This window comes from Peromyscus californicus, unplaced genomic scaffold, assembly GCF_007827085.1.
Source record: "Peromyscus californicus insignis strain IS unplaced genomic scaffold, ASM782708v3 Scaffold_7__1_contigs__length_154581171, whole genome shotgun sequence".
Classification (NCBI taxonomy): domain Eukaryota; kingdom Metazoa; phylum Chordata; class Mammalia; order Rodentia; family Cricetidae; genus Peromyscus; species Peromyscus californicus.
This window is the reverse complement of record NW_026294595.1, coordinates 114,447,138-114,470,826: the sequence shown is the minus strand read 5'-3', so window position 1 is coordinate 114,470,826 and position 23,689 is coordinate 114,447,138. Positions and strand designations below refer to the sequence as shown.

Here is a 23,689-nt window from a genome sequence, read left to right as displayed (position 1 = left end):
CAGGGACAGCTGGGCAGGTCATTGATCACCTTGTGCATGTATTTCTTTAAGAACTCACTTTTGCAGCTCATCCATCGCTCACAGCTGTCCATGTCTGAAAAAGACCAAAACATCCCTCTAAGCACATGCTAAGGTTGCTGGGAGGACGGCACCCGGCAGGTACCCGTAACCACCACACATGGTGGCCATTCTCATCACCCCAGAACTTGGCAACTTAGTTTGGAAGACACCTTCCCAACTCCTTACTTTATAGTTTGAGGAATGTTCAAACACCAGACAGCAAAGAGTAAGTCACTGATTGAATGGCTACCAAGATTCCCTCACCTGTGTTTAACTACCACTGCATTTGATCCACCTTTTACATTTTTATGTAGAAACATGTTATTATCCCTAAATTTAAAGCATCTTTAAAAAATGCCCAAACCAAACCAGATCTCAACAAACCCCAATAAAACCCTCAAATACAAAACAAAAAGCAGAATAGCATCACAGATAACCATAGCCTAATTATACACCCTAACACAATTAGCTAATTCAGAGAGCTGTATTGAATTTCCTAAATAAGTGGTAATGTGGTGGAAAGGCCTCAAAGGACCATTTGTCAAGTTGAATTTATTTTATTTCTGTCACTCACTGAGTGGTTTAAAACATAATTCATCTCCCAGCTGCTGGACTTTAATTATCACTGTCTGAAATTCACAGGCTAAGATGCCTTAAAGGAGTGAGAGTGTAACTCAGAGGTGATATGTTGGGTTTTTAAAGCATTAAGAAAAAGTTGATTTAGTTGCAAATACTTAAGAATTTATGGATTCCAATTATATGTTGGTTAACTACTCCTTTTATTTGATTACAGTTTAGTGGGTATTTTCCCTCTTTTGGGTGTGGTTTTATTTTGTTTTCTTGGTTTTGGGAGCTTTGTTGTTACACTGGATTTTTGTGTTTTGAGGAAGAACTTAAAATTGGATGGGTAGGAAGGGGGAGATGATCTGGAAGGACTTGGGGGAAGTCAGAAGAATATGATTGAAATATATTTAAATTTAAAGTTTGTTTTAAATAATTTATGGATTCCAATTCTAATTGTGTATTCCTGGCTTTAAGAACTGAAATTTGAACATATGCTATTCTTGTCTTGCCCCTTGGGAACAACTGGCCAGGGTATAGGTGTACAGTGACACCCTACTTGGACAGGATAGGATATTCCCAGATCAGCCTGGCTCCTGCCTGATCACTCATAGGGCTTCTCATGGTCTTTCAGTTGTTTGGGCCAGGAACATTGGATTCAGCATATGTCCTGGTGTGCTTTCTGTCAGACTGAGGCCAAGATGCCAGTGGAAACAGACACTGGGAAAATGATAGCCAGAAGGGGGAGCGGGGACTTAATATAAGGTAGGGATCAAACAGATGTGAGGAACAAATGCAGAGTCTCACTGTAACCTAGGAACTCAGAAAACCCTTTGTAGGATTCCCATTCAATGACAACGTCATACTTTACTTAAAAACTTTATCCCAGATGAGGCATGAGCATATAAACCTGTAATTCCAGCTAATCTAGAGGCTGAGGCAGGAGAATCACAAGTTCAAGGCCTGCTTGGTCTACAGAATAAGTTTAAGGTAAATCTGGTATAGAGAATAAGTCCAAGGCTATCCTGATACACAGAAGGACTTCAGGGTCAGCCTGGGCAACTTAGTGAGAGCTTATCTCAAAATAACAAGTAAAAGAGGGCTAAGGCATGTGAGTAGGCCCAATGGCAGCAATTCAAAGAACTTTGTCCTGGAAAGCAGCAATATTAAGACTCTGTCCCCATCCCATCTTTACTGCTAAGGAGCCCTTTTCACATTGGATTTAGATGAGACTCATAAATGCCCCATCTCCATTTATGGTTGAGAAGCTCAGTCTGAGCTACCTTCCTTCCTTTGTTTGTGATTAGCTGACCTACTAGCCCACACTGACTGATCAGAACAGAATGCATCTTAACCAAATGTTACTAAACCTCTCTCCTTTCTTTAAGCCCCTGGACTTTGGCCCTCACTCTGCTGAAGTGACATACAGCTTTTCCATCAGGGTCCCTTCTGAATGCAGGTTGGCTGGTCCCAGGATAAAACACCCTTTGATCTGCTGCACCACCTTGCCACGCTTCCATCCCATTTCCCACTGTTACAGTTTGAATCTTACATGTCCATCAATAGCTCATATACTGATGGCTTGGTCTCCAGCATGTGGCACTACTGAGAGATAGTGGAACTTAGAGGAGTTAACAGTGTGTGCCACTGAAAAGCATCTTGGGATGCCAGTCACTTTCATTCTCTCTTCTTTCCCTTCCTGGTTTCCATGACGTAAACAGCATCCCTCCATCACCTGCTTACTGTGATGTTCTGCTTTGCCACAGGTCCAAAGGCAACAGGCCAAATACCATGCACTGAAACTAGAGGCCAAAGCAAATCTTTCTTCCTTTTAAGTTGTTTTCTCTTTCAAGTACTTTTTTTTTCACAGTGACAGGAAGCGGTCTGATGAACACACCACTGGTTCTTTCTGGATTTATTTACTTCTCCATAAAAGAAAACCCTGTTTACCTAAACCTAGACATTCTTCCATTGCTGTTTTTGAGACAGTCACATTGTGTGTCCCAGGCTGGCCAGGAACTCACTTCAGCCTCTGAATGCTGGGATTACGGGCATGTACCAGAGTACTTGGCTCTCTCGTCTAAAAACAAAACAAAGCAAACAAACAAACAAAGCCAAAACATTTCAAAACTGAAATGAAATGTTATTTCTAGTAGGGTAAGTCAGGAACAGTTTTGGGTGCTTGTGCCATCATGCTGATTGTGAGCCATGGGAGGGCTGGTGGTGGCCAGACTTCCTCTTCAGATCCTGCAAGAGAGCCTGCTCTGCTTACTTTGCTGACTGCCTCCCATCGTCCGGCTCCTCCTTGCCTTGGAGGTCAATGGCCAAGCATGGAGGAAGCAATGTTGTCTGGCTCCTCCCTGGGTCCCCTCAGTTGGGCAATCCCTGTTGGACAGGGCTCTGAGTTGTTGGTTTTCTTCCTTCCTGGTTCTTCTTTTCTGCTTCCTTAGGTGTCATACTGTCACCTCATATGCTCACCCCCATCTGGCATGTGCTACTTGCAGAACCCCAATTGGCACAAGCTTCGGTGGCAGAGGTAGCAGGAGGCAGGGGAGGGCCTTGCGCTAAGCATTAATTATAAAAACCAAACTTGACCAGTAATAATACCTCATGGGAGACTGGAGAGACAGCTTAATATACCTGCTGCTAGGCATGATGACCCAAGTTCAGATCCCCAGCACTGATGAAAAATCAGAACATGGCTGTAACCCCAGCACTGGGTGGGGAGTAGTAGAGACATGTGGGTCATAACAGATCTCAGGCTAGCTAGTCTAGTAGAAACAATGAGCTCCCAATTCAGTGAGAGACCTAGTCTCAAAAAGTTAAGACGGAGAGCATCTGATGTTGACCTCTGGCTTCCACATGTCCTGATCCATGTAGACCATATCAATAGACTTTTCACCTCTGACTTCTATTCGGATTGCCCAGTAGGAAGCCCATCTGTGGACCACACAGAGGGAAGAGAGTAAAGCTAGAATGAGTCACTGGTTCCTTTCTCACTGCGCATTGTCTGCATCCTTTGGAGAGCTGAGACTGTGGTCAGGTGGCTCTCCCTATGAGCTGTGCTTGCTGCTCCTATCCTGGTCCCATCAGATCAAGAATGGTAAGGGCTCTCCAAGGTTGCCAGTCTTGGGGTCCCCTTCTTGGTTTATATCAACTCTGCTCAGTTTTACAAATAAATGATCTTTCACTAAATACTTGCCAATTGCCTACACTGAATGTACTCAATTCATTTTTGCCTGGACTCTGGCTGAAATAGGTCTACTTAGTTCTGGTATTCTTAGCCTTGCATTGATGTGGCCTTATGCTTTACCCTGCACAAAAGGGCAGAAGGTACTTGCCTGTGAAAGGTGACACAAGGAGACATGAGAAGTTCTTTGCCCCTCAAAGATCATGTCTTCTGTTCTTCCACTTGATGTAAAACTCACATCTTTAAAGTCAGTTTAAAAAATAAATCCAATGAACTGTGTTTGCAGAAGGCTCTTGTTAAATAAATATAATTTCATTGTGTATGTGAGGTGGAGGCCCTACTAACACAGAATTTCTAAACTGTCCTGAGTTTGGCTTACAGACATGTTGGAATGGATTTTTTTTTAAATGTTAACAAGCATTGTAAAAATTAAGGTATATTTTAGCTAAACCGGATCTGGGATTTGTCTTGGAAAATCAGCCTACCTGATTTTTCCATTCTGGAGAGATACAGCAGACTCAAGTTCATGAAAGAATTTTCGGGGCTAAAAAAAGTGGGACAGGAGGGATCCGACTCTTTTTTTTTTTTTTTTTTAATTTATTTTAATTTATTTTGCAATACAATTCAGTTCTACATATCAGCCACGGATTCCCTTGTTCTCCCCCCTCCCGTCCCCCTCACCTTCCCCCCAACGCCCCCCCCCATTCCCATCTCCTCCAGGGCAAAGCCTTCCCCACAGACTGAGGTCAACCTGGTAGACTCAGTCCAGGTAGGTCTAGTCCCCTCCTCCCAGGCCGAGCCAAACAATCCTGCATAGGCCCCAGGTTTCAAACAGCCAACTCATGCAATGAGCACAAGATCTGGTCCCACTGCCTGGATGCCTCCCAAACAGATCAAGCCAATCAACTGTCTCACCCATTCGGAGGGCCTGATCCAGTGGGGACCCCTCAGCCATTGGTTCATAGTTCATGTGTTTCCATTCATTTGGCTATTTGTCCCTGTGCTTTATCCAACCTTGGTCTCAACAATTCTCGCTCATATAAACCCTCCTCATTCTCGTTAATTGGACTCCCAGAGATCCACCCAGGGCCTAGTCATGGATCTCTGCATCCAGGGGATCCGACTCTTTTATAACACAGTGGTAATGGCTTGATATTCACCTTACATAAGGCCTTATAAGGCATGGCTGCCCCCATCTTTTAGAAAAAACATTACTAGTTCTTTGATAATTTTGTACAGTATGTTTAGCTTTCCAGAGCTACCTGGCTTCCTCACTGTCCAATCCCCCCTTCCTCTCATCCAGACCAATTTGTGTTGTCCAAACATTCTTGGCTATGTTGTCTTCAACTGGAGAATGCTCTGCTTCCTAGAGGCTACACTCTTAGAGAAAGCTCACCATCCTTCTCCTAGCAACTTCCTGCTGTCAATACCTCCTCAGCTGGGGGCGCTGATGGTGGGATGAGGCACCATCACTGCCTGATGTGGCGAGGGACTGTCGATGCCCTACCCACTACTGCTTGCTGATAACGATGCTGTCGTTGTTTATTATTTCTTTTCAGTATTTCTCTGTTTTCTAGATTATCCTACTTAGATCCTTTCTGTCTCCTGTAGTTCTCTGAGAAAGAGAAAAATTAAATCTCTAAATAGTTGGGCTAGGAAACTCAAAGAGACTTAGGCCTGCTCAATTTTGTCTGAGGAGATACCGCAGCCTGAAGTTTACGAAAGAATGTTCAGGAATAAAACAAGTGGGGCAGAAGGAATCTGACTCTTTTACAACACAGAATGGTACGGTATCCAGAAGTAAATGAAGCTGTGCTGAAAAGCAAGCTTGTAACCAAGTGTGTACTTTCTGTTGTGTTCACTTAGGCTGCTGCTTCTGAGCCAGCACTTTCTAGTAAAGGAGTGAGAAGCACAGAAAAACGTACTGAAGTTCCCCCCACCAATGGAAAATTCTTGCAAAGGAGGGAAGTATATAATGTTGAGAAAACTTCCTCCCCTCTTCCTTCCATTTGCTGGAGACTTCTTTTACTGGATGCTGGGTGAGGACAGAGCTCATTGGGTGGTGGGCTTACTTTGTGCTAGGGGGAGGGTACACTCAATCCATCTCTCACCTAAGAGGCTCTGCACGTTGCTCACCGTGGTGCCCTACAGCTCAGTCTATTCTAGTGTAGGAGGGAAGGGTTGCTTTTCCTTGCCTGAGGTTACTCTTTCTTGCCTGGAGTCTAGTCAGTGAGCAGGAAATCTGCTGGGAGCATTGGACACTCAAAGGGAAAAATGAAACATTTTCATAGGTCCAAGGATGGCACTGCAAAAGCAAAATGAATCTCCAGAGCACTGAACCAATATTTGGATTTAAAAAAAGGGAAAAACTCTTACCAACTTCAAACAACTTGGTGGCATTAAACTCCTCGCTTCCCGTAAGCAGACTCACTTCGGTGGCTGCTGTCCTGAAAGTGTCTTCAATTCCTAAACACAGACAAGAGCTCATTTTCCCCTAGTTTTATGGAAAAATTCACCTCCCACCCCCTCAAATACAAAACAAATATACCTGAACAAAGCCTTTTTGTATTCATTACTACTCGTGGGTAGAAACTTGCCAACAGAGGAAACAGTAAAAGCAGGTAGCAGTGCATAAAACATATTAAAACTGCAGATACTAGTCACAGTGCAAAATCAGATCCAAATGTGCCTGCAATGAGTCCATGGGCTTACCCATTTGTCTGAGAGATGAGGGGTGGGTGGTGGTGGGGTACTTGTCAGGGTGGCTGTCTGATGAGTGACAAACTAAATCAGAGGCAGCAGTGTGCTCGAGACCTTCTTTTTAATGGCTGACTGCCTGGTTTTAAATCATTACTAGCTGTGTGGACCTGGGCAGGACACTTTATCTTTGTGTGCCTAGTTTTAATTTCTGTAAAGTCAGGAGAACTAAGTGGCACCTCTCCCCTGCAGAGTCAATTGAGTGAAATTCGGGGAGAGCATCTCCCAGAAGGGAGAGTAGAAGCTCATGTTTCCTGCTTCATTGATTGTCCTAATGCTACTCCTATTGATGCTCCTGAAAGGGTGCACAGAGAATCCTATTACTCACTCTAAGGAACTGAACCCAGTTTGCTTCAAACCTTTCAGCTCCCTTAAGTCTCCCCTCAGAATTACCACACCCAATTCAGATTCAGCAAGCTAAATAATGAGAAAGAGCAAAGAGTGGAGGCTGGTAGATTTTTGGGGAACCCTAGCTTCACTGTTGAGCACTACTGTATGTCCTTTAAGAGATCACTCTGATTTTGGTAGGTCCCTCAAACAAGGGTTGGCCTAGGGACATAGTTGTAAGAAATATTTATTTATTTTTATTTGTGTGTATGCGTGTATGTGTATGCTATGTGTGTTCAGGTGCCGGAGAAGGCCAGAAGAGGCCATCAGATTCCTGGGACCTGGAGTTTCAGGTGGTTCTGAGCTGCCTGACATAGGTACTGGGAACTGAAGGAGCAGCAAGTGCTTTTAGTCACCAAGCCATATCTCTAGCCCCCAAGGGGACATACTTTTACAGAATGATCATTAATAAACAAGCCTAGAAGACCTTGTTTATTCCATAGCTACTTCCAGTAAAGCAGAGATTCAACAAACCAAATAAGAAAGGAGACCCTGCTAAAAGTAATCATTTATATCCAAATGAACCCTTGGAGCTGGAACCTCCTAAAGCAGAAAGGCTGGAAAGATCGAAGTGGGCAAGGACAGCCGAGAAGAAAATGCATGCACAGGGATGCCAGCTGCAGTGATCTCAGTGGTTCTGGTACCCAAAAAGGAAACGTGAAAAGGTAGCAGGGAAGAACCTACCAGCTTGGCTCTGTATGCTAGCTCTGAAGAGAACACAGGCATGCCCCTACAACTGAAAGTAAAATTGTGTCCGTGTGTGGCTGAGCCAGAGACCTTCCTTCATGGCGAGGGAGAAAGAGTGTAACAGTAAAGGTCATGGCCTCTTGAGTCAGGCAGCATGGATTCGAATTCCATTACTATCATTTGTTGCTGATTTAGGGCCTCAGTTTCAATGACAAACAAATACAATAATAAAATTCTCTTCCATGAGGCAGTTTTGAGTATTAAATGAAATAACACACCTAGAAGTCATGGAAGTTTGAATGATACTGAATTACTCAGAACACTCTCATTCTCTTTGCTACCATCTTTTTCATCAACTCCTTAATCTTTACCTTTCTCTCCACCCCTCTCTTCTCTTCCCCACTTTTCCTTATTCCCTCCTTCCTCTTCCTTTGATTTCTGCTCCCCCTTCCTTCCTCTCCCTTCTGCATGGTGCTAAGGGATCTAAGCCAGGACCTCCTATGTGGCTAGACAAGCACCCTCTTTCTCTCCCCCCGCCAGACCATCTTCCTCTTCTTCATTTTAATACCTTTTTTAACTTTTCTATTTTTCTTCATAGTCTTCTTCTTTTCTTCTTCACATTCTTCCTGAATGTTGCTTCCTCCTACTTATGTTATTATTGACTCCTTTTGTTCCTCCCCATCCCAGACCCACTGGCCCGACTTCCACCTCAGCTCATTGCAAGGAGCACGGGGAAGATTAGGAGAGGTAAATGTCTGCAGGGCTGGCATGCAGTCGGAGCCACCACTTCTTACATTCCAACCCCATTTTCTTTGCATGCCCTCTGCCAGCATGCACCTCGTTCCAGTTGCCCCTCCCCGCTTCTTCAGAAATCCCTTTGTGCTTCCACTTTTGTTTGGGTCCAAATGTTCCTGGTTTGAGAATAGCATGTCTAGGGGTAGAAAAAGGAAGTCTGAGGTATGGGGATCAGATTTCTGGTCTCAGAAATTTCCTTTAGATGAAGCCATTTGGAATGTGTGGTTTTATGATAGGGCCCAAGATATTATTGTAGGCTGGTATTCTTCCTGGCAATGGGAACACAGTGAAAATATAGGCCAGGGGGTGATAAGCTTCATGTCAAGGACCAGGAGGCACATAGTTCAGGCTTTATGGGCCACTCATGGTCTTGGTTGCCTCTGTTTCTCCTGTTTGATCCCTTTAACAATAAAGGTCCCTACATAAATAGGCCATAGACTAGATTTTGACAAACCACTATAACTTTTGACAACCATAGTCATAATTATTGTTTATTTCCAACATGACTCCTCATGAAGTTAGTGATTGATTTAACTTTCAAGGCACTGATACTACAGTATAAGATCACAATTAAATGCTAAGTTGCACCAGTTTGTTTCTTGGGAAGCCTTGGGCAACTCTCAGGCAGGTGTTACGGACAAGGCTAACTCCATGGTTTTCCTGAGAATGAGAATCCACTCATGCTGGCTGCCTTATCAGACATAAATATCTGATTTCAAATGAGTTTTTCAAATCATGACAATCTCACATCAAGGTCCCAAACTGATCAGAGTCCCTCCTTCAAGTTAAATAAGTACAATATGGCACTGCCCCTTAGGCCACAGCCTCTGCAATTGTGCTTGACTTAGGAAATCCATGTTTTCATCCACCAAGTCTATCAGCTATCTCTAGTTGTCCCATTCAGGTCAAAAGATTTCTGAGGAAAATGTTTATCTTTTAAATAATTTCTTCAAGTTTTAAAATATAAACGAAAATCCTTTCCCTAGAACTTGGAACCAAAGCCCCACAATTACCTGGGCAGTTTGGACGGTCACAGGTTCTCGATTCTGTGGCAATGCATGCATAACCACAAGAACGGGTCCGTTTCTGGTTGCCATTTCCACAGGTGACGCTGCAGACAGACCAGAGACTCCAGTCACCCTCACCGTCTGTGGAATCTGGAAGGGAGCCAGGGAGATGGTCATCATCCCCACCTAAAGAGTTCCCAAGTCTCCTGTTCAAGTTGCCTGTTGGCCGTGTATTCTTCCACTTACATCATGCTCACTCTTGAAGGGATTGGTTGAAGCCTGAACTCAAAGGCTTACAGCTGCAGGTTCATGTTAGTGCTCAGCTTTGTGAAGACTGAAAGGGTTACAATGCTGTGTTGATTTGTACATGACTAGGACCTAACCCTTGGGGCAAACCTTTCCTCCTTGTGGGAGGATAGGGGAGGGAAATGAATAAGAAGGGAGATAGAGATGGAGGGGGCAGAGGGAGGGGACAGAGGAAGGGAGAGGAAGAGGAATGCAGGGGGAAGGAAGAGAGAGGGAGGGAGGAAAACAGGGAGAGAGAAAAAGAAGAGGAGGAGGAGAAAAAGGAGAAAAGAGAAGAGAATTCTACAGAATCTGGTCTTGCCTTGACCTTATGGTCCCCATTGACTTCCAGTTTAGTTTATTCTGATAAATCTGATCACCATGAAAGAAGTTCAGGCCAAACAAATTCAAGAATGATGAGATGCCTCCAAAAAACAGAGTCACATGAAGGACTAGAAAACATTTGACAGAGGAAGGGAGGCTCCCAATACTGCTGTATAGAAACTGAATGTAGCTGAAGCCATCGAGAGCAGAACTGCCCAGTGGCCTGGACTTCCTGAGCCATTAAATCATGAGAAATGACTGCTATTATTTTTTCAGGTGCTGAGGTTTGTCACACAGTAGTAAATAACTAACGTATTCATTGTAAATATAGAAATATCCTTTGAAGTCATTATTCAACATCTGGCCAATGAATATTAGTTGATCTCGCACTATATGTCAAGGATAATTCTAGGTATGTGGAATATATTATTAAGAATAGCTTTCCTGCCGGGCGGTGGTGGCGCACGCCTTTAATCCCAGCACTCGGGAGGCAGAGCCAGGTGGATCTCTATGAGTTCGAGGCCAGCCTGGGCTACCAAGTGAGTTCCAGGAAAGGCACAAAGCTACACAGAGAAACCCTGTCTCGAAAAACCAAAAAAAAAAAAAAAAAAAAAAAAAGAATAGCTTTCCTCACCATGGTGTAATGAATAATGAATACAAAATAGTAAATTATATAGTATGTTAGAAGTTATGAATGACATGGGAAAAGAAAAAGTAGACTATGGTGGTATTTTATTTGTGCTGAAATGTGATTTTATTTGTATGTTAATAAATAAAGTTGCCTGGGGTTCAGAGCTAATAGCAAGCCATAGCAGAAGTCTGGCATTGGTAGCACACACCCTTAATTCCGATCACATGACAGGCAGATCTCTGTGTGTTCAAGGACACAGCCAGCATGGAGATACACACCTTTAATCTCAATACCAACCATAGAAGAACTGGAGGTCTGTATAGACAGGCAGTGACAAGGAGGTCATGTGGTTGGGTTTACAACCAATGAGAAGGCAGAACAGAAAGTCAATAAAAAGATACACAGGAAGTAGGTCTCTTTCTCAGGGGAAGGACGGCAGCGGCATCAAAGGGTAGGAAGGTGGTTTTAAGTCTCAGCTCTTAGCTACTGCTCTGACCTCTTGGGATTTTAACTCTGCATTTGGCTCTGTGTTTCTTATTTCATAAGACTGTTACATCTACAGTAGACCACACTAGGGCGTGTTGGAGAGGGGTGAGGATGTGGGTACATTATCAAGACTGACTTTCTGTTATCAGAAGTAAATATTAACAAAAGTCTTAGAGTGTCTGGGGGTCTTGTCCAGGGTTATCAGGTTAACAGAAAGGAAAGCTTGGGCTGTAGCATCAAGCCCTAGATCTCTAAAGCATGACTTTCCTCCAGTAACACCACCCCATAATAATTTCTCCTGGCTTATGCACAGCTTCCAATAGCCTTGGGGCCTCTGTGAGTGCCAGGCATGGGGCTGCAGTTATGTGCCTTGAAGGGACGGGATACCCTTCATTCAGAATAGGTTGTGGTAGTTACTATTACATAGACCCAGCAAGAATGTTCTCCACACGTTTCCACCTGAATCTTGGGTCCTGTGCCAGCCGCCAGGGCTGTTGTTTACACAATCCTCACTCTGAAGACACCCTGGGCTATCACAGGGGTGCTGAGCCTTCTCAGCCTACTATTCAGAAATGATGTGTGTGTGTGTGTGTGTGTGTGTGTGTGTGTGTGTGTGTGTGTGTATACAAGACACTATGATGGCCTCTTCCCTCACTGAAGGTGAAGCTTCTCATGGCATACCTGCCTTTGGAAGCATCGTCCACCTCTATCTCCTTCCATCACAATCATTTTTTTCAAACTTTGATTTCTTGTAAGAAACAGTTTCCCAACCACACAGCCAAGCAGATGTCTGAAGCTTCCGTTTTACATTAGGGAAATGGGCATCACTTTCCAGTGTGAACCTCTCTACTATCTCCTCTGGGCATATACCCCGCAGGGCTGGAGGGATAAGTTGCTTCCAAAGGGAGAAGAGTCTGACACAGGATAGTCACGGCTCTCTCTCAGAACTTTGAAGACATGCCTGCAACAATTGCATGCTCGTCAATGACGCCATCTATATGCAGTGGATTATATTACATGTGCACACACTGCATTTTTACCATGCACACAGAAACTGGGCCAGATTTTGTTAAAGGGAGAAACGAGAGGCACAAGTAAAGAGTCTCATATTTTTGCACCGTAAAAAGAGAGAGGACAAGTTTGAAAAAGAAACATTATGTCATGTAGATAAAAGCCATGTCACTTGTGGAGGGAATAGCAGCATTAGATAAAATCCAGTGAGGCCAACTGTTGTACTTCTGGACTTCATAAAAGCAAAGGGGCCTCTGCTATCCAGAAATCTCCTGCAGCCTTTCCTTTTCATTTCATTAAGGGCACCAACGCATGTGGGGCAATGTCCCTCAACTCAAGGGCTTAGCTCACTTTGAGGCCTATATTTGAATCTATGCATGAGCTGGACTTCTTGCTTTGGTTTTCTGGATCTAAATGACTATATTAGTTTCCTTTTTTGCTATGATAAAACATTGACCAAAATCAACTTAGGAGAAGAAATGGTGTATTCCATCTTATGGCTTATAGTTTGTAATCCATCACCAAAGGAAGTCAGGCCAGGAGCTCAAGGCAGGAACCTGGAGGCAGGAACTGAAGCAGAGACCAGGAGGAGCATTGCTTACTGGCTTGCTCCCCATAGCTCACTCAGCCTGCTTTCTTAATCAATCCAGGACCACCTGCTCACAATGAGCCTCCCCACATCAATCACTAATCAGGAAACACCCTCACAGACATTCCCACAGGGCAGTCTGATGGAGGCAATTCCTAGTTGAGGTTCCCTTTTCCAAGTCAACTCTAGTTTGTGTCAATTTGACAAAACCTACATAGCATAAGGACTAACTGCTAATGGTGTATCAGAGTGTATGAGAAATGATGCTCATAAGTTCTTTTTCCACATCCACGTCCTTGGCTACACTTTATTTTATGCTGGTTCTGAACCATGTGATTTGCTTCAATCAATGGGATGATGGCAAATTGGATGTAAGCAAAGGCCTAAAATATGTCTAAGCATGTAGACTTATCTTTTTTAGCTGAAAAGAACCATTCCACTAGCATGTAAAGACCCCAAGGAAGTTAAGGGCCAGGGGGAGAGAGGCTCTGACCATCTCAGCACTCCTAATTGTCTCACTGAGCCCCATCATTGTTACTGAGGTCACTGGAGACTGTTCAGCTCCAGCCAAGCTAGCCCATCTTAGTTCAGATGAACATTTCAGTCAACTTGCAGACTCCTAAGAGAGAACCCTTCTTATGTTGTTTGAAACTGCTAAATCAGACTGGTGGTAGTTTCTTTGTTGTTTTTGTTTGTTTGTTTGTTTGTTGACACAGGAGCTAACTATGTAGGCTGGGCTGGCCTCAAACTCATAACCCTCCTGCCTCAGCATCCAGAATGCTAAGATTGCATGAAGTAGTTTCTTCTAAAATCTGTTAGAAATATGCCACAAAATCTATCCTAAAATATGTTATCTACAAGCAGCCATCACGAACTTATTCTACCAGTAGGTGGCTTCCTGCAAATCCTTAACTGCTCATAAATTAGCTACATGATTAATCATTTCTACAGGGGAGCAATCTCCTAGGCAGATCTTCACCATCTTGAGGCCTCTGCCATACACTGGTCCAGATCGGCTTCTAACAAAGACCTTCTGGGCTATTCCTATTTCCTGAGGTCAAAGGGCAGAACAGGATTTCTGGCTGGAACACATCTTTCTAGGGGAGAAATCCTCTCTGTTTTAATGACAGATGGAGAAGTTATAACATATGTAACAGAAGACAAACTTAATTTATGATGCTGGAAGCACAAGTGAGGACACTGTGTGAAAGCTTAACCAAGAGGGGGTGTGGCTCATAGCAGAAAACAAGCCTCAGCTACAATAATTGCAAAGACAACAGTGACAACAAGAACAAACTGTACCTGAGAACATTTCTGTAGCGTTTTGACAGTTCAATGACATCAAAGGGCTCAAGGAAGGAGGACAATGCTCACCATTGCAATGAGTGGAGAGCTGGGATTCATAGATGCTACTTGGACAGTAAAATCTTCCTTTTGTGGTGTCTGCACAGTAGAGCTTTTTGGACCAGTTCTAGTGTAGGGGCCACTGAACTGCCCAGAACTGGTCTGGAAGTGGTCACTGGGAACCCAGCACCACTAGTCCTGGATGGTCATGGCTACATTTAACTCCCAGGCTAAGTCTGCGGCAGGAAGAATTTTACTCCTTTAATGGGTAAGGAAACTGAGGCTTGTAATAAAACATGCGATACTTATGGATGTCCATACAGCTCAGCCTCAGCACAGCGGGAGTTATATCTGAGGTCTGCATATTCCCAAGACACCCTGTTATCTATCCTGCCTTCCAGCAACACTGATTCTGGCCAAAGTTAGCTTCCCTTTTCTAAGGCACTAACAATACAGCCATAATGAACATTACAAAGAAAATTCCATGAAAAAAAAACATGACTGTGAAATATTCTGTTAAAATTAGACCATGAAAAGTTGGAGGATTTCAAAGAATTGAATGCAAATGAAGGTACCAATGAGCAGTGCCCATCCAACTTCACCATGGTCAGTTTAGGGAATGGAAACTACCATGGACAGAAAAGTACTTGCTTGGATCTTTGTTTGAAACTCTCTGTATCATTCTTGCATCTGATAATTTTCTTTTGCTGTGATAAGACACCATGACCAAGGCAACTTAAGAAAGAGTTTATTTGCTGGGCAGTGGTGGCACACACCTTTAATCCCAGTATTTGGGAAGCAGAGCCAGGCAGATCTCTGTGAGTTCAAGGCCAGTTTGGTCTACAGAGTGAGATCCAGGACAGGTACCAAAACTACACAGAGAAACCCTGTCTTGAACCACCCCCCCAAAAAAGGAAGAGTTTATTTGGGGCTTATAGTTTCAGAGTGTCAGAGTCCATGACAGAGGGGGTTAGAGCTCACAGGTGGAAGTTGCCAGCAGCAGGTGACTGGAGCAGCAGCTGAGAGCTCAGAAGTAGGAACAGCACACTGGAGGGTGATGGCTTTTGTAACCTCAAGTCCATCCTGAGTGATATACCTCCTTTAACCAGGTCACAACTCCTAACTCTTTCCAAACAGTTACCAAGTGGGGACCAAGTACTCAAATATCGGAGACATATGGGGGTGGGGAACATCTCATGCAAATCTCCACACTTCTCATTTTGTATTATTCATTCCTTGGTCTGCTGATGGGAAAGCCACAAGAACACAACAGGGGCGTTTGTGGTGCATCAAGTGTTTGTTTGAAGGAAGAAGGAGGGTGAACCGTTGAGTGACAGAGTGGATCTGAGATCCCTCCACCTTGTCTCTCATTATAACTAAAGTAAGAAAGTAATGTTGATTATTTTAATAAAATAATGTAATCATCACTCAATTTGGAAACTTCCCATTCTCTTATGACCCTAGTAGTCTCAACTTGGGGTTATAACATGTAGAGGAGAAAGCTTGCTTTGACAACCTATTACACAAGTTGTTCACGTGGATTCCCCAGGGCCACTCCACTGGTCACATCAGACATGACATAGCTGTCTGGTCACAGGAAGCCGTTGTACATACATTGGTTTTCAGCATAGGTTTTTTTTTTTTTTTAACAGCTAAAGAATAGAGGGAAGGTGCTTTGATGATTTAATAAAATTAAATTTCAGAGAAGACAAGACAGGAAAGAACCCCAAAGACCCTAAAAAAATATCTCAAGTATAATTTGAAAATTACAGTGTTCCCAAAAAACTGTGGCTGCGGATGGCTCCATAGGGCTTCTGTGAACACAGCCTTTATGAGGTATGCCTCGTAGAAGCCTGAAAACCACATACTGTAAACTGGGTTTTGCTTGGCCCCATGTCGGTGAGGCTTTATCATCCTCATTTACTCTCCCCACCAATTTTATATTACTGGATAGTAAACTCACCATATTCTGGCTGCTCTTTGGCTTCAAAAGTCCGGTGGCCTGGGGCTGGACGGTCCCACCCCCTAGGAACACTGAGGAAGTTGCTGTCATCTGAGGTACTGTCATACTTGTAGTCCTGGTCCCCATTGTTTGTCCTGGCCAAGGACAAGGACCTCTGCCACCAGGCCCGCCAGTCAGGAGCGGGGACTGACCAGCTGGGTTTATTCTCTGGATGCTGATCCTTTTCTGCTTCAGAGTCAGGACCGTCGACCACCTCTATGGTGACCTGAGGGAATTCAGAACAGGCCAGATCAATGGCAATCAGACGAATTGGCAATCTCAAGCTTGAAAGGTCTGAGAGAGCCAAAGAAAAGGGTGGCTGCATCCCGTGTGAAAGAAAGCTGCAATCACATGGTGATAGAGAATGCAAGACATCTAGGAACGGCCCACATGAACTCCACAACTAGAAAGAGTATGGCCTCAGATAGGCATGAAGCTACGCATGACGGGCTTCTTGGTTTACTGATGACCAAATTGTTAATAAGTCTTTCACTGAAGGAACACTGTCTATGTTCCTGAGGTATCAAAAGAACAGCCACAGCAAAGCATGACTTATTAAGCAGGTGCCACATCAGGCACTGTTCTAAATGCTCTGTCCATGTGAATTTATCAAATTCTCACAATCCACATCCCTGCACATGTACCACACATACTTCCCATCAACAAGCAGAGTCCATTTTCACTTATTGCCCTCTGGGCTAGCCTCATGATGTACTAGGTCCAGTTGAATGGAAATAAATGACACTCATGGGGTTGGGAGGGATGATTTAGGGAGGGCTGAGGGAATGGATCAGTGGGTAAAGTTGCCTGTTTAGTAAGTGAGAGCACTGGGCTTCAAATCTTGAGCACCCACATAAATGCCAGGTAGGCATGGCGGCTTGCTTGTCATTACAGATCTTGGGAGGCAAAGACAGAGCATTCCACAAAGCAAACTGGCTAGCTTGATTAACTGAATTGGAGAACTCTGGGTTCAAGTGAGAGACCCTGCCTCAATATAAAAAGGTGGAAAGTGATTGACCAAAGCACCCCACCCCACATTAACCTCTGCACCTATGTGTACCTGCATACATAGGTGTACCCATACATATTTGAACATGTGTGTGCACTGGCATGCACACCACACACACACACACACACACACACACACACACACACACACACACACACCAAAAACGTGTACTGAGGCTTTCGTAAAAGTGTATTGGAGCATGCACTTTCTTTTCCTTGCAATGTTCTCATAGCTATGTAAGGAAGCTTGGTCACTGCTTAAAGAGGCCAGACAAAGAAAAACTATGTGGAAGAAAACTGAAGCTAAGGTCTCATGACTGACACTATTATGGATTTTTCAATCCCAGTTGGGTCATCCACTGTAGTACCACATGGAACATGAGCAAGCTCTCTTGGTTGAGTTCTACCACAATTCCTGTTCTAGAGGACCACGAGCAATCCAATGGTCATTGTTCCAAGCTATTGAGTGTTGTGGTGATTGCTACATGAGACAGCATTTTATGGATTAGGGAAGCTGGCACACAGATGTTAAAGGAAGTTCATAGGGCTTGGAAGTAGCAGATGAGGAGAATATGGGTCCAGAGCCCATGTTCTTACCAACTTTGCCATCTTGCCCCTCAAAAGATGGAGGGAGCAGAGAGGCCCAGGTACTAGGGGCAGGCTAGATGCTACAGGCCTTGCATAGATGTGAGCACAAGGCCCTCAGGACAAGGCCTTTCCAGCTATGATATTTCATTTTTCCCATTGTTCAGCCCCAGCAGCAGGGTCAAAGCACATAGTCCCTGAGCTTTGGTTAGAACTTGTTCTTTGGATTAATGAAGCCTACTTTTGAAATCTGTCACAGGCCTGGAAGAACATAGCTTCTTGGCTCTGAGAGACAATCATCATAGAAAAACTTGTTTAAAAAAATAATAAAAGACTCATTGGGTTCCTCTGGCCATCACATAGTTCTTGCAACACCTCCTGGAAGAGTTACATGCAAATGAATCAGAAACACGTACTCCAAGTAATCAGCGCAAGATGTACTGGGCAAATCTATTCCCAGTTTTGCCCTGACCCGACATCTGAGGAGTTGCTGAGATACTCTGCCAAATTGCACTGGGGTGTGCCCATCCTTTAGATAAACAGCTTGGGGGTTGTTTGCATCGGACTCAGTCTGACACTCAGAGAAGCTGCCAAGCCAATAGTGGTCCTGGGCTTGAGATCTAGATATGGCCTAGAGGGTGACCTTAGATCACATAGTATACTGAGAATGTATCAGGCCAAGTACACCTGTCTGCTCTGTTGTGGGACGCCTAGAAGGGCACCATGAGCTTTATTTAGCCCATGTTACCATCATTGCTTTAATTTGTGAGCAACCCTTTTATTCTTATACTTATGAAGGTTTTATGTGATTCGGCTATAGTTTTAAGACTAGGAGAAGAAAAGAAACACGACACCCGTGTTCTATCATTGTTTGGTGGAATGGACAGTTGCTAGGGAACAGTGACTACTAGGACCCACATGGAACCTTCAAAGGACAAGTGAATAAAGCACACACGACTGGATGGCATATATAAAACTACCATGGCAGGATGGGCAAGGCAGAGTCTTTGAATACACAGCCTTTCTTCTTTGAAGCCCCACCCCCCTCTGCCTGCAGATAGAACTCCTGAGCTGCAACAATTGTCTGCAAGGATATTAAGGGTCTTGGAGGAGAGAGGCTGCCAAGAGCTGGGGGAGCCAGGCAAGCAGGCAATTATGGTAATGAAATCAGTCTCTGAGTAGAAGATAAGAGAGGGTGACGTGCCCAACAGTTTCGATACTCCACTTGTATTCAGACTGGAGTCAAAGGGATTGCTTAAACAAAATGTGCCCTGCAATTTCTCCAAGCCGGGAATAAAAACAATTTCATGTTTCAAGCTATTACCGTCAATACGATTTTTTTCTCTCTCAAATTGCTGCTCTGATCCAAACAAAATAGAGTCCTTGCCTGGTAAGGCAATGGGTAGCAAAATAGGAATTTACTCCAAAAACTATATCAATGACTAAATCTTAACAGCTTCGAGGTTTCTTTCTTCTCTTTAATTTCTAGCCACTGCCCCAAATGAATTACAAAACAAAGCAAAACACAAACAAAACTTTGGACCCACCCTTCCCCACAGTCAGCAATGTGGAAACCTCAAACTGATATCAATAGAAGAAATCTAATCTTCAACCTGAAATTTTATAGGCATCCAATTAAAAAGACGCAATGAGCATGGCAAATGCCTTCTCAAATGGCTGGGATTACTTTTCTGTTTCCTGTTTCCCTTGTTCTAGTGGGATATTTTAGAGTCAGGGAAACCTTTGGAAAGATCTCTTAAGCAATAAATGTGAATGTACTGGAGTTATGGAGTGAGTACAGTAAAGTTCAAGCTGATAAAGACCCTAGGTCTCTCTGTCCTTTCTAGCTCTCTTATATATCCTTGAGGTACCTTAGTACACTTAGTGAAAGAAAGAGAACTCTTTCAAAAACTCCAGGCCCAAGGTAAGACAGAACCTCCCAGCTCCAAAGGATAATGCAAAAGTAGGTATCAATTCTGCCCAAATTGGTAATCCTGTTCAGTTTTTTTTCTAAATAGTTAAAACTTGTATTAGAACCAAACTCTTGACTCTTACTCTGCAAAACATTTTCTGTAGCAAGACTAAGACAGCCCCCATTCTAACTGCTAATGAGCCATGGCCACCGTGAATATGTAAGCTATGCCGCCACAGTGAACCTAGGGGAGTTTTCTTTCTTGTTGCTCTTCTGAGCTTTGTGAGCTGAAGGGACTGGGTGGATGGATGTAGATTAGAATTTCCCAGACAGAAAAGGGATTCCCTCCAGAGCAGAGAACATCCAGGAATATGTCTGCAGCAAAGGCTTCTGCTGCCCTTCTTCCTTGACAACTGCAGCAGAAAACACAAAATAGACCAGGAAGACATTCAATCCTCTTGTCTCAAACCTGCTGATGCTCCAAAGAAACTGTGGTATTCCCTACATAATTGCGGTTAGTGCACTGAGATCTGTAGCAGTGTGTCTGCCCAGACATTATTCTACAAAATTTAGACTCAATTTTCAAGCACAAACTTAGCTTTGGGAAATCATCTTCCCAAGATAAATGACAAAGAAAGTGTAGAGATGGTTTCCAGGTAAATCTTCTGATTCCCAATAATCTTTAAAAAAGTTATTTATTCCCACCCCCACTGCCCTGTGTGTGTATACATATTTATTATAATTTGTGTGTGGAGGTCTGTGGACAACTTCGTGGAGTCGGTCAGTTCTTTCCTTTCACATCTTTGTGAGTGCTGGGTAGAACTAGGTAGCCAGGTTTCTGAAATATTGGCCTTTACTCGCTGAGTCATCTTGCTGGCCTGTAGATGCTTTCCTATCATCCTTATCAGCATCATCTTTACCAATCATATCTATCAGTTCCAGAAAGCTTATCATACACATAACACTATGCTAAGCCTTTCATTTGGATAATCTCAACCCTTAGAGATCAGATGACATAGGTAATTGTGGGTGGAATTATCACACCAATTTTATAGACAAGAAAACTGAGGTATGGAGAAATTGAAAAAACATCCAGGGGCTACAGAACTCAAGACTAGCAGACTGAGTGGTGCTGCTAGATTCCAATCCTAGTTCAGTCTGACTCCATAGTTCATGATGACAGCAGAAGCCCATGAGAATCTCAGCTGTCCAGGTTTGTCCCCATTGGCACTTCGGTCCTTATCCAGGGCGCAGTCATTTCTTAGCTCTTATTCAGCTAGACTGGCCATTTCAAAAGTATAGACACAGGAGGGAAAAATCAGAAGCAGAAGCATGTAAAACCCTGACCAATTCCTCTGAGTATATCTTGTAGCACCTAGAGGCCTAGGGCTGTGCAAAAAAGTCTGCGTGGAGAAGAAAGGTCTGTGGATCACTGGGTTTAAGTTCCTCTCAATGGAGGCAAAGAAAGAATTATATTGGTTGAAGTGGATACTGACCTCAGATTGATTCAGAAAAGGGATATATTTTGTGAATAACTACTGTAGTAATGAATTGATGCAGTAAGTCTAATAATGAGTTTATTTTGGAATTTTTGTCTTTTATTATCTGACCATCAACCAAAGAACAAAACCTCAGCCAAGGGCACTAAAGTTCAAGTCCAAGTTGTCCTAGGGGATTTACTTTCTTTCCTGAATGATTTTTTTTTTTTTAAGCAGAAACTAATTTCTCAAGTTGCTTTAAATCTAACACGAAGAGGCAGCTTAGGAATTGAAGGCCATCTCTTTCTATGCAGAGATGACACTTCCTTCTCCCTCATTTCCTCAGCCTGAAACTAGTGCTAAAGTGGACTCTACTTCCCATGGAACGGAGGCTGCCTGACTTATGGCATAAAAATACTCCACAGAAGCAGATGTTGGCCTTTTATAAGGATTCTCCTCCCTAAGTCAAGGGGCCCAAAGGACACAACTCTTTGCAGAAGCTCAGGAATGTCACTTTGGAGAGGCACAGATATTTTCAAAGGAGGGACATGATCCAGCCCTGGAGCTTTGGGCACATTTCCAGAGCTTAGAGTTGCAGAGGGGTCAGGGATAAGGGTATTGATTCCTGCTAGGCTCCCAGGCTCCAGCTGACGATAAGTAGGTGGGAGTAAGGGGTAGTTTGCCTCGGGAGGGGGCACCGGAGGTTCTGGCAGCAGAAGCCTACCCACTGACACACCCCTTACCTATATTCATGCCACTAGCCAGGAGAGAACTGCTGAAGGGCCATGGTGAGAGGTGGGGTTTTGTGCTTGACTGGATGGGCTGGGTCAAGCTAGTGGATTTCAACAAAAGAACAGTGCTCTGAGGCCTGGATGAGGCCAGCCAGAAATCATTATTCCCTCTGCTTTGGGAAGCACCTTATGTTCTAAAGGACCACCAAGGAACTGGTTTACTCAAGTGTAGTGGTGCATGGGTTGGTAGAGGCTGCTGGGCATATGAACATGTACACACACACACACACACACACACACACACACACACACACACACTCATACTGAGGGAGACAGAGAAGAGGGACACAGAGAGAGACAGACACACATACAGAGAAACACAGAGAGAAAGAGAGAGAGAGTGAGCGCCGGAGTCCATGGAGACAGTAGCTGCCTTTGTTTGAATATCTTTCTGCGTGTCACACACTAACTTTTTGTGGCCTTCTAGAAACAAAAGGTCAGAAATGGAGCTCAATTCCCTTTAGGGTAGAGAAGCCATCAGATCAATTAAACAGTTCTGTCTCACTCCTCTGCGCCATGGAAGACCAACAGCCTGGGATTATCTAAAGCAGAATGGAATAACTGGACTACGCAGTGGGCAGAAGGACGTATTGGCCTTGTGTTGTTTGGGTGTCTGGCTTCAACATCTCTGTGTTGGAACTGTATTAGTTTCAAATACTTTCTGCCAATAACTCTGATATTTGAAGCCATAGAAAACCTGTACTCTTGGCAGATGTTGTGGTCTCTGGTGTCTAAAAGATGACTCTAGAAAAACACGAAACCTTCCTAGGAATAGCTCTGTCCTACTCCCGCCATGTCCTCCAAAACTTCCCTTTCAGTAGCACCATTTGGAGATAAACTTCTTGCTGCAGCGCTGGGTAAGGACAGCACCAAATGAAAAGCCTTGATGAGGACTTTCACCTGTTCCAAGTCCATAGAAGCAGGGTGCTGAGAGTCTCAGTGGCATGAGGGCAAATGATTTCCACCCATAACCACACTTCTGTGGTGGCTGAGGGGATTCTGTGAAAGTCCAAGGGACTCTGCCAGAGAGACCCCATGTTGTGAGGATTCTTGGCTCTGTGGGTAGGGCCTTCTCTAATCCCACCCTTATTCTCTGCTACTTTACCTCAACCTCGTCTAGTTCTTTCCACACAGGTTAGCTCCTTTCCCAGGAAGAACTGACTCAAAAGGTCTCTTGCTTCCTACTCGGAAGAACAGCACAACTTATTATGAGGAAAACTGAGTAGTTTCCTTGGATGCTTTACTGAATGCTTGCACAGATCTGTCATGTGGGCAGGAGAGGGCTCAGCTTTTCCCAGGGTTAACCTGTGATCCCAACAACCTTTGCACCACGGGCCTTCCTTAACATTTAGGTGGTACTTTCCAAGGTTCCAAAGGTGCCTGGATAGTGATTGGGCATATCCAGATGGACAAAGAAAGAAAAAGGACACAAGAAGTTTGGTCCCAAACTTAATTTATTACTGGGTGCACAATAGTGCCTAGTAAAATTTCAGTAAGAGAACATCTCAAAAGCCCACAGTGTTCCTTTGTCCTTAATCCAGCACTCTTCTGTAACTTTACTGTAGCAGTTCTTAAATCCACTTCTCCAGGAGCTTAGACTGCAGCATTAAGACTCTCCCTGATTTCCTGCCTTTGGGGTAAATGCTAGCCACGGGGAGATTAAGGTTAACCATGGTCTAAGGACCTTTGAGGTGAGGGCTGTTGAGCCTAGGAAGCATAAAAATCTCTAAACAATGAAACATTTCCGTAGATGAAGCCACAATAGGGAGCAGTGGTGAGCAATGGTATGGAGCCAACTG

The 23,689-nt window shown here is 43.9% G+C and overlaps 1 protein-coding gene across 1 annotated transcript in view; it reads right to left on the bottom strand.

Moving 5' to 3' along the window:
- Ism1 (isthmin 1) overlaps positions 1-23,689 on the bottom strand; it is a 77,066-nt gene that overhangs the window by 1,494 nt on the left and 51,883 nt on the right. The window contains exons 3-6 of the mRNA XM_052724429.1: positions 16,078-16,342; positions 9,451-9,594; positions 6,188-6,277; positions 1-94 (exon numbers count right to left, since the gene is read on the bottom strand). The exon at positions 1-94 is cut by the window's left edge and continues 1,494 nt beyond it. Of these exons, the coding sequence (XP_052580389.1) occupies positions 1-94; positions 6,188-6,277; positions 9,451-9,594; positions 16,078-16,342 (593 nt within the window). The remainder of the gene's footprint in view (positions 95-6,187; positions 6,278-9,450; positions 9,595-16,077; positions 16,343-23,689) is intronic.